Here is a 17595-nt window from a genome sequence, read left to right as displayed (position 1 = left end):
TTATTGGCCAATATATTGCTTCCCATTTTATTTAAATACCTAAAATACGGTTGAGTTGAAAAAATAGAAATAAAGTCAGGATTGTAATCTGCATCCTAAAAATCAATTAAAATCTGACCTCACCCAATGTTTACTTAACAGCAGCAGCAGCTACTTGCATTTATACTGTGTCTTCAATGTAGAAATCGATCCAAAGCACTTCACAGAGGTGTAATCACAATATGGTTGCCAAGGCAAAGATGGAGCTAGTAGGAGGGCTGGCCAAAAACTTGGTCAAAAAGGTGGTTTTGAGGATGGTCTTAATGGACAACTAAGTGGAGTGGCAGTGGGCTTATGAAAATGCTATATTTGGAACCTCAAAGTGTAAACCGTGGCGCGGAGTCAACTCCCCCTTGTCCCCTTTATTTCCTGCACACAGTTGATCCTGACCGTCACGTGGGATTGAAGTCCTCTTAATTCAGGCTCAGGCTGAGTGTTTGGGATATCAGGTTTCAAGAGAGCCACCCTCCAGCTTAATCCACAGCTACAGTTACTGGCTTAGTACAAAGAGGAGGAACTCAGTCCTTTCTTTAACTATCAATTTACTATATTCACTTTGTTGTACAATGTAAGAATAAGGCTTATACACTTAGTTAGACAAAAGCATACAAATCCCACTAAGTTATCCAGTTAATAACAAAACTAGTTAGAATTCATAAGCACACCCACTAGGTTCCTCTGACCTTTCCCTGACCTAGTCACAGAATACAAAGGATATTACCCGAAAAAGGGAGAGTTAACGCTGGCCAGACGTTCCGTTCTCTCTCTCTCTTCTACGTTGTCGCCGCGTTGCTCATGCAGGGTCTTCCGCTTCCACGATGGTTGATCTCCGGAGTCTTCGCTGGCTCTATGCCCAAAAAGCTCTATTCTTATCCTGTTGCTTATCTCTCCAAATCTGAGCTGTCTCTTTCCGGTTGGGTTAAGCTTGCTCACCTCGTTCACATCTCTTAATTGGCCCAAGCCCAAACTCCCCAGTATCACACCGTGTCCAAAAAAGGCCCTTTTCCTGTGATCGATCCTTTGTCTTGTCTCATAAAGTTATTAGTTCAAACTGGTTTTTACCAGCACAGGCCAGTGTCCGAGCTCCAGGTTACTACAGGTCAAACAATCCTAGCAGTTTGTAACTGATTCTGTATTTCTTACAGCCCCTGGCCAACATCTCCCCCCTCATGATCCAAAGATACTTATCTTAGGATCATCAAGTTTCCATTCTCTGTGAACCATTCCCGAGAACGTCATTGTCCCCCAGTGGGTGTGCAATACTGTTACATATAAAAAGATATGTTATAACACTTAGTATATACAGTTGTTTTTTTTTCAGTTTTTTGTTCACATTGATAACCATTCCTTCTGTTTCATTATAGTCCCATCATCCAATCTTCGCAAAGGTTAATTTTTCCACCTTCTAAGCTGATATACATTGAATACAACAATTATTAGCGCACATAGAATCACTATGACAGCAATATGTGATACAATTCTGACCCATGGATGTATTTGAACATTAGATCTCCAATTCCAAAACATACTCCAAAACCCTGGGTCACGCAACAGTTCATTTGCCTTGTCAGCATGAGTTCTAATTGTTTTAGTGTGTTTATTCCATTGATGAATTATCTCTTTTGCCTCTTCTGCTATTTGTGCCCAATCCGCTGTTAGGTGTGGGATGGGTGATAATTCGGTGACAATATATTCCCGTACCTCTTGATCTGTATCAGTACGTTGAACCGTAAGATTCTCCTTTATCACGAATCTCTTTATTGGCTTAGGCAGTACTTGTCCACCAACAACCAGGTCCGAGATTACATTGTGAATGGCTACATTGTGTCCCTCCAGAGGGCACTGTTTCCATCCCTTGTTGTAATTCATAGCAGCCGTGGCTATGTAATACGTTTGCCCTACAAGGGCATATTGTAAAAAGGTCTGGTTATTTACAGGCAAAATGGACAATGAACAATTTTCATAGGTGCTGAGCCCGCAATTTGTAAGTTTCTGTCTCGTTGTCTCTTCCGGACAGGCCCAGTGATTCCCCCCTTGATATCCAAATACCCTCCTGGTACTTGCCCACGTTATGGACTCTCTTTTAAAGGGTAGGTCAAATTACTCCCGTGTCGGGGAATATGAAACACTGCCCCAACATAATATCTTCCTCTATCCTCGTCACAGGTACCTAACACTCTGTCAGTTAAGGTCAAACTTCTTTTCCCTCCAGTATACCCAATGTTTTTCCCGCGCACGCCAACCCATCTACTCCCGCATAATACAAATTTAAATCTTCTCGCTGTCCTTTGTTGGTTCGAACTATCTTGATCTGCCGAGCAAAGTTGTTTCTGGCCATGGGATAATCTTCCCGCGTCGACACTGCTTCAGGCACATTCATTCGTTGTGATAGCTCCGATGCGGATTCACCTATAGTCCCAAATATGGTCAATCCAATTGTAATGCAACGTATCACCCTCTTCATTGTGGGTTGGACCTGTAATATACAAGTGTAATTTCTGCTCTTATTTACAGTTTCTTTCTTATCCTATTTTAAGTCCAGTCTTTCCATACACTGAGCCAGACTGTCTATATCTTGTTCCCAATATGTTAATGATTCTAACTGTCCATTTCTCCTAGCCCACTTACTTCCCCTGTTTTCTTTATTTTTCTTTCTTTTTTCCCTCGATTTCCCTCTGTATGTGGATGTACAACTTCAGGTTGTCTTTCAAACACTTCCGCTTGGATCCGCAGTTGATCCTGCTCTTGATCTCCCTGACCTTCGATCGGAACATCGGTAGCATCAAGCATCACATGCCAACTGTGATTATCTTGTTTTTCTCCTACTAACTTTAACTGATTAATGTGATACCAGCCACTCTTATCTGGCGCCGTCAATACTTTATATACGGATGGACTAGCTTTATCTACTATCTCATAGGGACCGGCGAACTTTGGACTCAAAAATGAGATGGGCTGGTATATTCTGATCATTACCCTTTGTCCGGGTCTCAGCTCTATCGGGCTGGCTTTCACATCGAAATAAGCCTGGCTTTGCTGTCTCTTCTTTCCCTGTTGGTGAGCTGCCACGTAATTTGCTTCCCTCACTGTTTCTACTAATTGTTGTACCCATTTTTCTGATATAATACTGTCCACCTCGGGTTCGGACAAGTCCAAACCTACCAACCCCTCCATTCCTCTCATGTCCCTTCCCGTCATGAGTTTATAGGGAGTATAGCCTGTTGATGAAGCTACGGTATTCCTGATTACCATCAACACATAGGGCAAAACAACCTGCCAGGTCGCCTTATGCTGCTGTACCATTTTAGCTATCATGTTTTTCAATGTCCGATTCATCCTTCCCACAATTCCACTAGACTGTGGTCTATCGGGTATGTGGAATTTCTGTTTAACCCCGAAGAGGGTCATGACATTTTGCATTACTTGGCTGTAAAATGTGTTCCCTGATCTGATTCTATGCTTCGGGGTAAACCCCACCGAGTGAATACCCTTTCTAACAGAATTTTCGCGGTGACTTTGGCTGTATTTGTTCTGATTGGGAAAGCTTCCACCCATTTGGTAAACATAAATACTATTACTAGAATGTATAAATATACAAACTGGGTGGTTTTATTTTAATTAAAAAAAGTCAACAGATGAAACTCTCCGCCGAACAAAGGCGGTGGAGGGGTGCCACCACCACCCGGTAAACGGGATCTGGAACAAGCAGAGATCAGCAGCCGCCAGCCTCTCAATCCGGGATGTAAAAGGGTTGAGATCTTTTCTGGGTTTGGTGGGATATTGCAGGGACCACATTGATGGATTCGCTACAAAAGTGGCCCCATTAATGGAACTATTGAAAAAGAATGTGGCGTGGGAGTGGAAAACTGAACACACACAGGCCATTTCAGATTTAAAGCAGGCACTAGCTGCTGCGCCTGCTCTGAAAACCCCAAATCCAACTGAGCCGTTTTCATTGGAGGTAGCTACCACAGACACCACCCTCTCAGCAGTTCTGTTACAGGAGACACACAGGAAATTGAGACCAGCAGCATATGCCTCGTGTATGCTTTCACCGGTAGAGCAAGGGTATACGACGTGCGAGAAACATTTGTTTGCAGTTTTTTGGGCAGTACAGTATTTTACTTACAGTGGGACTGAACCCACTTACAATACTGACAGAACATACCCCTGTACAGTTACTATTAGACGGTAGGATCAAAGATGGGTCAGTAAGTCAGAACTGAATTGTTAGGTGGACACTATTGTTGCAGGGAAGAAACATAAACGTGAAAGGAGTAAAAACTACCAGTATGTTGGCAGACAACCTAGTGTATCAAGGAGAGAAACATGAGTGTCAAGTCATGATAGCAAATGATCCCAAGGGACCATTTGTATCAAAACAAAAAGGAGGGGGTAGGAGTGGATTGGAGAAAGCAACGGGGACAGAAGGCAAAGATGCAAAGGAACAAGAAGAACCCCACTGAAAAATTTTTGTGGATGGTTCCTCATCAGTACAGGATGGCGAGTGGAAGACTGGGTGCGGGATATATGTAGAAGACGAACACGGTCAGGAAAAATTTGACGCAGCCTTAAAATTGCCTAAAACCATGAGTGCGCAGGTGGCAGAATTAGCAGCCGTCACATATGTAGTTGGCCACCCGGAATACTTCCCGCCTGGATCGGTTATATATTCTGATAGCATGTATATCTGTAATAACCTCACGGAACACTTGCCCTTATGGGAGGCGAGAGGTTTTGTCTCAGCGGATGGGAAGCCCCTTCCATTGGCTCCATTATTAAGATACATCTTTGTAGGAGCACAGGGGAAAGGATATGGGATCACAAAGGTAAAAGCTCATTCAAGACGTACTCCGGAAGGGAACAGGAAAGCGGATGAGCTAGCCAAACAAGGTGCTGTTAGTGGGCAGGAATGGCAGCCACCGATTGAGGACATTGGGGAACAGAAAGGAAAACAGGTTAAGGTCATGGATTTAACAGAGGATCAGAAGAAAGATGAATAATTGAAAAAACTGATAGAAGGCGTGGAGTCAGATACATACAACGAGTACAAGGGGATATATATTCAAGATGGAGTGGTTTTATGTGAAGGAAAATTCATAGTGCCAGAGGGGGGACGAAACCAAATAATCCACTGGTACCATGACTTATGGGGACAATTTGTAGCCATATAGAAGGGCTCAAAGCGTGAAGCCTGGCATTCGATTTCCATAAGAAGAGAAAGAGAAGCAAATTTACAGAATCCATGAGAAATACCTGAGAGGCGACAGGGAAAGAGATTTGTTGACAGGAAATGTGTGAGCCATATGCAGAGAAAGAAAATGCATGAAGAGCAGTGGTTAGCACCACAGCCTCACAGCTCCAGGGACCCGGGTTCAATTCTGGGTACTGCCTGTGTGGAGTTTGCAAGTTCTCCCTGTGTCTGCGTGGGTTTTCGCCGGGTGCTCCGGTTTCCTCCCACCACCAAAGACTTGCAGGTTGATAGGTAAATTGGCCATTATAAATTGCCCCTAGTATAGGTAGGTGGTAGGGGAATATAGGGACACGTAGGGATGTGGTAGGAATATGGGATTAGTGTAGGATTAGTATAAATGGGTGGTTGATAGTCGGCACAGACTCGGTGGGCCGAAGGGCCTGTTTCAGTGCTGTATCTCTGAATAAATGAATAAAATAAAGGGACAGAGAGTACCCTGGAAAGGATAAAGGAGGTGTGCTGGTGGCCTGGAATGAAAGGGGACGTGGAACACTACGTCAAGAATTGTTTGATCTGTGCACAACACAACCCAGATAGGAATGTCAAGAAAGGGGCCCTCCGACATACTAGACCAGTAGAAGGGCCTTGGACTAATTTACAGATAGACTATGTAGGACCCTTACCCCCCACTCCAGGAGGGTTTAAATACATTCTAGTAATAATAGATATGTTTACCAAATGGGTGGAAGTCTGCCAACTGCTACTACCCTCCGTTGGTCAATTTCTCTCTTTCCCGGTGTCAAGATCATTCCCAAGTAAGTAACCTTCTGTTTCATAACTTGCGCTTTTTTAGGGTTTACTTTTAGTCCCAATTCATGTAACAATTGTAGTAATTCACTTAGTAACTGATAATGTTCCTGTTCCGTTTCAGTTTGTAGCAGTAAGCCATCTACATACTGCACCAGACATTCAGGCTTTGAGAACCTTTTTAACCCTTCCCTTAAACGTTGGTGAAATATAGACGTGGAATTATGAAATCCCTGTGGCAGGGCGGTCCATGTATATTGTTGTCTTTGGAAGGTAAACGCAAATTTATATTGGCATTCTTTCTCCAGTGGAATAGACCAAAAGCCGTTACTTATGTCTAAAACCGAGAACCACTGTGCGTCCTCATTTTGTTTAACTATCGTCTCTGGGCGAGTTGCTACGGTAGGGGCCGTTAATGGGGTTACCTTATTTAATTCTCGATAGTCTATCGTTAGTCGCCAGCTGCCGTCCAGTTTCCTCACCGGCCAAATTGGTGAGTCGTTAATGGAGGCTACCGGTCTTAATATCCTTTGTAGCAACAAACTCTGTATCCTTTCCCACCTCCTCTTCTGCCTGTTTCGAAAAACCATACTGCTTCTGTGGTTTGGGGTCTGGGCCCTGTATATACACACTCCCGGTCATTTTACCACAATCATGTTTATGTCGAGCAAATACTATTGAATTCAGTGTGATAATTTGTTGTACTTCACTATCGCTACTCATTTCTTCTGGTCTTGTCCACAGTTCCCCGAACGTGCATATCCTATCCTGGTATTCCCCCACCTGGACGGATATGTGATTTATACTACCCATGCCCAAGGGCATTTGCCAAATCGCGCAATTAACAGGGTCAAAACAGAGTCCTGCTTTAGCCATGTAATCACACCCTAATATATGTTCTTGTTCTCTGGGTAACTTAATGAGAACCACTGAGTGCTCTATTGCTACGTCCCCCACACTGACTTCCAACGGGACGCTCACATATCCCACTTGTGAATGTCCTGTGAATCCACGTAAAACTAGTTTACTTTGAATTTTGCAATCTACTTTACTAACATTGGTGGTGTTTACGGTGGTTCGGGATCCTCCAGTGTCCCAAAGGCACGTGACAGGGCGGCCTCCAACCCTACCATTCACTAGGGGTCTCCCTGTGTTATCCCACCACGTGTCACACACCCATAACGGAGAGGCCTGCAACCGTCATTGTAATTCAGGGTACAACCCCGAAGACGGTGCTATCTCTAGTATATCACATTGAGGATTTGACCTATTCGGTCCTTCCACTGGTAGGCTCTGGCGTTTGTTCTGGCCTCCTCCCTGACGTACATTTTCTCGTCTCAGGTTTGGGCATTCTCTTTTGAAATGTCCCTCCTGGCCACAATTGTAGCAGTGGGTCGGCCCGCCCGGAGTTCTCCCTTTTCCTAGGACGGATCCTCTCCCAATGCCTCTACCCCTTCCTCCTGTCTGAAAGGCTGGGTGGGGTGCCCCTTGTGTAGTTCCCCTCCCTTCATTTCTCCAGGTTATCGTTTGATCTTTTACAGGCATCACCTTTCCCCCAGGGACCTTGGAGAATTTTGTTGTTTCCTTCTCCCATGCTCTAACCATCCTCCTGAGTATCCAAGCCTCTGTGTGCGTATCATCAGAGGGATCAAATTGATCTAGTGCCCTTCTTGACTCCTCAGTGCCATGTGACACCAGCGTTCTCAGCCATCGGTTTCTAATCTTTGGGGTTGGATTGGCTCTATCTAGTTCGCGCCATATACCCCTTGAAACACCGCCAGATGCGAGCCACAAACGCGACAGGGTGTTCACCTTTTCTTTGATAGCATTTCGTTAGCGCCTCCACTGGATCCCCTCTATTAGCGCCCATGACATTTAATACTTGTTCTTTTAAATCCTCATTTGTGCCTCTACCGGGTTTTTGTTCCTCCGGTAGGGCAGAGTGTATGTGTGGGTGTAGGCACATTATAATTAATTTTCTCTCTTCAGCATCATCTAAGCTGTGTATTCCTCTCTGTTGACTGACCGCTTGGAACAGCTCCCTAGGATCATCCCCGGGTGCGCACGTCCCAATGTCTTTCGCAATATCCCTCAATTGCTGTACCCCCATTGGAGTGGAATATGTCATACGCGGGCCAGCTGCCACCTGGCCATCTGCCCCTTTCGCTGCCCTAGTGGTCACAAGGGGGGCCATGGGGGCCGATGGCTCCTTTGGCTCTGGCTCATATGCTGGCGGAGGATCCTCGGGTAGAGGGTCTCCATCATCATGGCCGTATCTAGCCGCTTCGTCTGCTAACTCATTCCAATCTATGCCCCCTTCACCGTTCTCCTCACTTCCTTCGGGTACAACAGCACAGATTATACCTCTCTGCATGGCTAGCTGTTCTTGCAGTCTCACTATGTATTTTTGGCACTTTGTGTGATCACCTGAATTACTTCTCTTTTCCTGAGCTGCTCTCTGAATTACATTCATGGCAGTTTTTAAATCACTACATTGCTGCTTCCATCCTTCCACCTCCGCTTTAGCTGCTTGGGCTTCTCCCTCTCGCCTACTTTTTTCCTTAACTAGTTTTTCACACTGTAACTGATATTGGTTCATATGCATCAAATCCTCACTTCTCTGTCCCTGCAAATCAGTTTCTTTTTCACTAAGGCGGGCTGTCTCCTCACGGAGTTTTTTGTTCTCTTCCTCTAGTCTTTCCTGCTTATTTTTAGCCTGCTGTTGGCATTCTATCCATTCCTCAAGTAAACAGCCGATAGCTACTGACTTCTGTATCTTTTTAAATTTCCTAGCTGACATCTTTGCTTGTGCAATCTTCCAAAGGGCTTCCCCTACGGGTTTTCCCTTATTGCTAGTGTGACCAGCATATTCTCCGTATTGCGGCCACTTCGCTATTACGTATTTTTGGAGGAATCTTTTCCAATCAAAACAATCTGAGTCTGCAAGATTTGGAGATTCCCTTTGTTTCATCGTCTTATGTTAGTAGCTACAAATTAACCCCTAAGTTCCTGTTCTCTCTGTACTTTGCCAATTCGGTTCGGCTCGAGTCTCCCGCTGATTCAACGGAGAGATTTATCCTCGGGTCCGCCCAGGGACGCCAATTATGTAAACCGTGGTGCGGAGTCAACTCCCCCTTGTCCCCTTTATTCCCTACACACTGTTGATCCTGGCCATCACGTGGGACTGAAGTCCTCTTAATTCAGGCTCAGGCTGAGTGTTTGGGATATCAGGTTTCAAGAGAGCCACCCTCCAGCTTAATCCACAGCTACAGTTACTGGCTTAGTACAAAGAGGAGGAACTCAGTCCTTTCTTTAACTATCAATTTACTATATTCACTTTGTTGTACAATGTAAGAATAAGGCTTATACACTTAGTTAGACAAAAGCATACAAATCCCACTAAGTTATCCAGTTAATAACAAAACTAGCTAGAATTCATAAGCACACCCACTAGGTTCCTCTGACCTTTCCCTGACCTAGTCACAGAATACAAAGGATATTACCCGAAAAAGGGAGAGTTAACGCTGGCCAGACGTTCCGTTCTCTCTCTCTCTTCTACGTCGTCGCCGCGTTGCTCATGCAGGGTCTTCCGCTTCCACGATGGTTGATCTCCGGAGTCTTCACTGGCTCTATGCCCAAAAAGCTCTATTCTTATCCTGTTGCTTATCTCTGCAAATCTGAGCTGTCTCTTTCCAGTTGGTTTAAGCTTGTTCACCTCGTTCACATCTCTTAATTGGCCCAAGCCCAAATTCCCCAGTATCACACCATGTCCAAAAAAGGCCCTTTTCCTGTAATCGATCATTTGTCTTGTCTCATAAAGTAACTAGTTTAAACTGGTTTTTACCAGCACAGGCCAGTGTCCGAGCTCCAGGTTACTACAGGTCAAACAATCCCAGCAGTTTGTAACTGATTCTGTATTTCTTACAGCTCCTGGCCAACAAAATGGACAAAGCTTTACTTTAGTCGCAGAATAGATATTAACATGGTCCTCATAAACAGTGTATTCTCTGACTTATCATGAACCATGTCGAGGGATCTTCACTAGTATATTAAAAGTCTTATGCTTATTGTGTCCGTGATGTCTCAACATCTCACACTGAAATTTGTCACACTTACAAGTCTCCAATATAAAGTGTAAAAGGTAGGAACATAAGAAATAGGAACAGGAGTAGGCCATTCTGCCCTTTGAGCCTGCTCCGCCATTCAATATGATCATGGCTGATCTGCTACTTCAACTCCACCTTCCCGCGTTATTCCCATATCCCTTAATTCCTTAGTATCCAAAATACTTGGCTCAAATTTTTATAAAACAGTGACAAATAACAAATGAACAATCTGAACAAAAAAATAAATAAAAAGGACAATAAATAATTTCCTGACCTCAATAATCTCACTCCTCCTCAAGCAGAGGAACATAGGAATTGCTAGATCAAAAAAACCCCAAGAACTATCTAGTTCATCTTCTAGTATCCTGATAATCACATGGTAAAATGATCATGGAGCTGTTGACTAACATAGCAATCAATCTCTATCAATTAGTCTACACTGACCCAGAAATGACATAAGGTAAACTCCAGTGGTGTGGATCTTTGGAAAATATAATTCAAAGTCACCTTTTTCCTCTCAACACACTACACTTATCATGCCGTGTCTCGAATTACTGTTATACTGTATCCCCAAATATTATTTTCGGAGGAACGGAAGATTTACTAGCATCTGCCAATCTAGGGCCGTACATCAGTGCCAAAATAGTTTAATGAATAACCTGATCCAGGGTCTCTGCCAACAGATTACATCCTAGGAGGTGTAATTCTGCATTTCGTCTACAAGCACAGTTTGTTTTTTTTGCAGTTATTAAGAGCTCCCAGTAAATAGCAAGCAATATAGGCCAGCAAAAACCCCAGTTCAAATCCAACTCTGTCCTCATTTAGCTAGTACCAACTCAGGCAGTGATGAGGGTACTACAGTTGACATCAGGTTCCTTGGGTTAGAGAAGGGAAAAAAGCATCCGGAGATCCTCCTCCCAACTGCTCATCAGCCATTGGATGTTTTGATGTGTAGGCCTTTGGTGAGGATAGAGTATATTTTACCTGTTATAAACCCATGGTTGAATAGCTTAATCCTTAAAAGCGTGGCTCACGCTCAGTGCCTGTGGAATTGCCGCACACCAAGAAGTCTATGCCTTCGAGGGAGGACAAAACAAATTGAAATTACGAGCATAAACTTTCCTTAACTCTGCACACTGGCATCTATATACACCCGCAAACACACTTTAGATATATATATATATATATATATATATTTAACTGGCATATTGTTGTTAATAATATTTTTGAGTCTTCCATTAAGAATGTAAAATTCAAGTATATTTCTACTTTAGATAATTTAACAAACTGGGAGTGTCATTCCGGATCAAGATGCTGATGATGCATCCAATGCAAAGCATAAATAACACTGAAAACGCCCTCTTTCCCTTTAGAAAGATTATTTCACTAGACATAAAACTGTAATTTCTGCCTCACTCTAATAGTAAGCAGGCTGCCCTTTAACCCTAACCAAGTTGCCCTTTGTGTTTTTTTTAAAGTTAAATTCCCACTGTCTCTATCCTGTAGGTTTCTTCAGCTTGTACACTGGTGCCAAAAGGCTATAGCTGGTGACTTGATCCAGGGCCCCTGCTAATAGATGACATTCTAGGAGAACAGCAGCTAGGAAGACGCCCCTCATCATTTTCCAGCTGGTGTCAAGTCTGTGTTCAAAGTTTCACAGAGCCACGCTAGAGATTGGATACCCATTGAATGGGTGTGAACCTATCTCACCCACTGCATAACACAATGGTGCTATACTACTAATCCTGACCCTAACCAGGTCATCCTCCCTTTGTGTTAACCTAACCCTGATTAGGCTGCTCTCACTGTTAATCCTAACCCTGTCATTAGAACAGCAGTGGTACCAATGCACATTTAAAAAAAGTGTTGGTTATTTAAATCCATAAATTGATTTGTGACAGCGTTCCAACAAAAGTGAAAAATATATGATGGTAACAACTCACACTTCTCTTCCAAGACCACATTGCCTTACTTATTATTTTGATTCACTTGGGAGCAAAAATAATTAATTCTTGCCCCTTTGTGTTAGAAAATTGTGGGGTCAAGTCCTATTCCAGCATTTAATCTTACCTGATACTCCAGTACTGGGTGAGTGCTGCATTGTTAAGGATGCCATCTTTCTGATTGCACAGGTGGATGTAAACCATCCTATGCCACTATTTGAAGAGTAGGGATCACCAGGTGTCCTTGTCAACCTCAGCCAACACCACCTAAAGCAGTTTAACTGTTCATCCACATCATTTGTTGTTCATGGGTCCTTGTTCTGTGCAGAATTACTGCGATAGTTGCCTACATAACAGTTATGACTGTTTTGTTGGTGAAGCATTTTGGGGTGTCCTGCAGGCGTGAGAGGTGTTAGATAGATAGAATAGCTTTTATTTATTTACTGCTTTCCCTCATCTCATAGGCTGCCTTAGCATCTCCAATATGCTCATCCACCCCCCTTAATCCCGTCTTGTTTCCTGATCATCATCTTTCTTTCTTTTACTTTGTTGAAGTGCTCTGGGATGGTCCTTTATATGAGGTGCAAGTTATTCTATTTTGTATTGTTTCAATTTTTTTTTTAAACTGCCAAAATATTTTTGCTCTCTATCTTTTATTCCTGTGGTATATTGTATATATTAAAAAGCTCACTAACATTATTTCACTATTGTATGAGCAAGGTTTGACGATATTTCATTTCCTTTATGGCAAGGAAGCGAACTATTCTCATAGTCGTTGTATTTCATTTGCATTACCTTGAATATGTTGCTATTCAATATGTTCCATGAGGTGCATCAAGCCTTTATTTTCATATCATGATGTCAGAGGTCACATGTGTACAGCAAGCCAAAGTGTACAAAGCTATTTATCCAATCATACTCCCTTTCATTAAAAATTTGCATTTACATTGCAAGTAAAAAAAATTATAGGGAACAGTATATTTACACCTTGGGAAAACAGAATACTTAATAAATTTGACAAAATCCACAAAAGAAAAGAAAGACTTGCATTTAAATAGCACCTTTCACAACCACCAGATGTCTCAAAGCACTTTACAGCCAATGAAGTACTTTTTGAGGTGTAGTTGCTGTTATAATGTAGGAAATACGGCAGACAACTTGCTCACAGCAAACTCTCACAAACAGCAATGTGATAATGACCAGCTAATCTGTTTTTGTGATGTTGAATGAGGAATAAATATTGGACAGGACACGTACCAGGGGTAAATCACCTGTTCTTCTTTGAAATAGTACATGGATCTTTTACGTCCACCTGAGCAAACAGATGGGGACCTCAGTTTGACGCCTCATCCAAAAGACAGCACCTCCGACAGGGCAGCACTCTCTTAGTACTGCACTGGTGTGTCAACATTGATTTTTATGCTCAAGTCCTGGAGTGGGACTTGAACCTAGGACTTTATGATGCAGTGACAAGAGTGCTACCAACTGAGGCACAGCTGACAAAGATGCACTAATACTTTCTGCCTTGATTTAATTTCAAGTTCATTCAGAATTTTAGGGAGCTCCCAACACACTCCAAACTGCATAGCCATCCAGTCCAGGAAAAACTCTGGAATGTCCAACTCTGAGGCAAATCAACAGAGGCTCTGTCTAAACATAAACAGGTAAAGCAGTCTCATTAGCCTTTTTAATCAAATTTCATTTTCTTTTCTTGAGGAGTCATCCTTCCACTCCTGAATCCTCCAAATGCACCCCAACCTCTCTCTTGACAAGTTGCGGCAGAATCTCTTCAATGGTTGATATGGTGTAGTGAGATCTTTTCAAAGCTTTATTGAGGTCCTTTGGATCTAAACTCACTCTCAACTTTCCATGTTTTTTCATTGCTACCATGCTGCTAATTCAGTCTGTAAGAGTTATCACTTTCTTGGTTACTCCCATCTTTTCAAGCTCCTCTATCTTGTCTTTCGGCTGGGCTTGAGGGTAGCTGAAACTCTCCTCGGAAGATGTTGAGTTGGCCTCACAGTCTCATCTACTTCAAGATGATATTCACCAGGAACACATCCAAGACCTGTGAAAACATCTTTGCAATCTGTCAGGATCTGTTCAGCAGTCAATGGCTTGGTGTCATGTGAAACACTACAAATCTCTTCTCGTATGTGGAGGGTTACCAGTCGCGATGAGGAGAGTTTGCTTAGTGTCAACTATCTGAAGCTGAAGTTCTTCTTTCTTCATGTTACATTGGACTCTCAGCCTGGTTTATCCTCATGGGGTGAGCATCGTTCCTTCATAGACCGTCATCTTTACCTTCGATGGTTCCATATACGGATCATTATCTTGAGCAATTTCACACAAGTCTGCAAAGCTCATGATATTGCAAGTTGAACTGTGTCTATCTGACACCTCACATCAGCTTGATGCTCTCCTTCTGCAGTTCATCATTGCAACAGTCACAAACGACATTCTGTCTCAAGACTTGACGGCACCAACATGTTTCTAGAGTTAGAGTGATTCATCAGAATCATTGTCTGACATCTCCCCATTAACCATCTTTGCAGGCTTGCTTTTCTTCTTTCTAGCAAAACATTTGCGTGTAAAGTGGTTCAGCTTCTTGCAGTTAGAACACTGCTTTCTCCACCCTGAACATGCTTCCTTTTTCCTCTTGTGGTGTCCTCCACAGTATTTATATCCAGTACTGTGGCCTTGATCTTTCTGCTGACCTTTCTGAAAGTTGTCCTTCCTTTTCTTCATTGTCTTGTGCTTGGAAGACTTGTACTGCCTCTCAGTTCAGTGCACAGCCTCATCGGTCCTCCCATCAATACTCTTCAGCTGTTGATTAGCCCCTCAGAGCTTCTACACATGTCAATAACTTCCTTGAGAGTAAGCTTCTCTTCTCTCAGCAGACATGCTCTCACAGCGGGATCTCTTTTTTTTATTCATTTCATGGGATGTGGGTTTCACTGGCCAGGCCAGCATTTATTGTCCATCCCTAATTACCCATGAGAAGGTGGTGGTGGTGAGCTTCCTTCTTGAATCGCTGCAGTACGTGTGGTGTCGGTACACCCACAGTGCTGTTAGGGAGTTCCAAGATTTTGACCCAGCGACAATGAAGGAATGGCGATATAGTTCCAAGTCAGGATGTGTGTGGCTTGGAGAGGAACTTGCAGGTGGTGGTGTTCCCACGCATCTGCTGCCCTTGTCCTTCTAGGTGGTAGAGGTCGCAGGTTTGGAAGGGGCTGCCTGAGTAGCCTTGGTGCATCCTGTTCCTAAAATAATCCTGTCTTTGATGAGATTATCCTTCAGTTAGCCAAACTCTCACAACTCAGCTAGACATCTCAGTACAGTCTGATTAATATTCTTCCTCTCTTCCTTAGCTCCAGTGTTAAACACATAGCACTCATAAATGACAGTAGTAAAGGGTTCAAAGTGGGACCTCAAGGCCTCCAATCTCACAAGTCTCCTCAGTGAGATCTCGGGTGCAATACAGCTTGTATTACTCCTTCCCTATCAATGATAACAGAGTTGCTATTCTTATCAGTTCAGGTTCCTTGTCCAACTCTATGGCAATCTCGTAATACTGCCATTGAGACAGGAAGAATTGCCAATTCCCTCTCAAATCTCCCTTCATGTCCACAGGAGTAGGTATTGGAAAATTTGAAGCCATAATGGCTTACCCAGCTGTCGATGTCCAGTGCGAAGTTGCAGACAGGAGTTATTTTTAAACTAAAACTTTTCCTCCTGGAACGCCATGCGGCCTAATTATTCTCTGATGTTTTGTTCATCTGCCGATTGTCTTACAGTAATCAAAATCCTCTCAAATCCCAGTTACTCACTTCTGACACCATGTTCTATGTGGTGTATAAAAAGGATATTGCCAAAAGCTTTTATTTACATATCATGACATCAGAGATCATGTGTATGGTAAGCCAAAGTGTACAAAGGTATTTAATCCAAGCACAATAAAGACTTTCCAACCTAAGGAACAGTATATACATTTTTTGAGGGTAAGGACTTAACCAAGTGTGGAGGTGCAAGCTGCAGACAGACTGGCTGGGGGATAATAGAGACCTTGATTGATGCTGCCTGATCTTCTCAGCATTTTATATTTTGATACAAAAACAGACCTAAATTTAAAAAAAAAATTAGTGCGTCCTGTTTTCCTGTGAAATTGTATTGCACATATAGATGGTGTTTATAGAACTTGTGTTCAAGATATAAGCGTTGTTGTATGTTATAAATGTTTATGATATATGAATGATGTTAAATTTAAACAGTATTAATGATCATCAGATTATATTTGAGATACTGGCGAAGTTTCTCGTCCTTATTATCAGACCTCACATTTTCAGAGGTTTTTTTTTGGTTTTCTTTAGCTGTATCTCCATAAGGAGTCGCTGCCGCACTTCAAATAAAAGTTTGGACAAAAGAATGTCAGTGAGTTAGTAGAACCCCTGCTTTCACTGCACAGAAAGCGAAGCACTCGTTACAAGCTGCTTGATCTTAGCAGAGATATTTTTAAACCCTGAAGCACACAAATGCTGCAGCGTCCGAACAAACATCTGCTATACCGTAACGATATGAAACATCGGTAAGAATCGAACCAAGGAAACACAACTTTAATAAGTCTAGTACCCTAACCACTACACCACCACTCAAATTCTACAATTGACCCCCGCTGAACCAATCTACTAGTGTCTATCTCAGAGACATTCATTGTAATGTCATTCAATCTTCAACTTGTCATTTTTACGAATCCCAGAAAGTCATTTTGTTAACATTTTCTTTTTTTTATTAAAATCTCTCACATCCAAAATTGTTAGTGATCTAAATTGCAACATTTTCAAATAGGCTGCAATGGTCTCGAGATTATTTTGTGTGTGGGTTATTGGAAAGTTACTAACTTGCTGTAGCTATTATTAGACAAGGAAAATCTGTTCCCATTAAACGGTACAAGGATTAGAGATCACAGATTGAAAGTTTTTGCACAAAAAATGCAGGGGGAATATGAGGAAACACTTTTTACGCAGCGGGTGGTAATGACCTGGAACCCGCTGCCCACAAGGGTGGTGGGAGCAGAGATGATCAATGACTTCAAGAGGAAGTTGGATGGCCACCTGAGGGAAATAGACTTGCAGGGCTACTGGGATCGAGCTGGGAGTGGGACTGACTGCATGGCATGGACTCTATGAGCCGAATGGCCTCCTGTGCTGTAAATGACTCTGTGGCTCAATTACAGTTCATTTCATGTCTGGCATTTGGTAACAATACTGACTTCTGATAATTGAGCTTTGTAAATTCATAGTAACTGATTTCATGGTAACTCATTCCTGATTAATAATCAGCTAATTACATTCTTGGGACTTTGAGGCTGAGTGGTTCCAAGTTAACATACTCGGTGACTGGAACCGAGTTCATCTGCCAAGGCACGCTTTGGTCAATGGGTATCTGGGCTAGTCTTGTCCGCAGTACTCCAGATTGCTGTTGATGACTGACCAGGCAATCTGACTTA

General features: G+C 42.8%; 1 protein-coding gene across 2 annotated transcripts; it reads right to left on the bottom strand.

Moving 5' to 3' along the window:
- On the bottom strand, window positions 1–9990 carry LOC137378286 (uncharacterized). 2 transcript variants are annotated; one of them, XR_010976589.1, is made up of 2 exons: window positions 9544–9990; window positions 1–2515 (listed from the first exon to the last, which is right to left on the bottom strand). XR_010976589.1 is itself a non-coding variant. In XM_068048528.1 (2 exons), the coding sequence occupies exon 1, from the start codon at window positions 9009–9011 to the stop codon at window positions 7782–7784; it is 1230 nt and encodes a 409-aa protein (XP_067904629.1). In that variant the 5' UTR covers window positions 9012–9968; the 3' UTR covers window positions 1–2515; window positions 6466–7781. The 2 variants fall into 2 exon arrangements, 1 of the variants encoding a protein (XP_067904629.1); XM_068048528.1 differs by having other exon boundaries at window positions 6466–9968.
- Between the last annotated feature and the right edge of the window lie 7605 nt (window positions 9991–17595).

This window comes from Heterodontus francisci, chromosome 16, assembly GCF_036365525.1.
Source record: "Heterodontus francisci isolate sHetFra1 chromosome 16, sHetFra1.hap1, whole genome shotgun sequence".
Lineage (NCBI taxonomy): Eukaryota > Metazoa > Chordata > Chondrichthyes > Heterodontiformes > Heterodontidae > Heterodontus > Heterodontus francisci.
The sequence above is the reverse complement of the archived record's forward strand: the minus strand, read 5'-3'. Positions and strand labels throughout refer to the sequence as shown.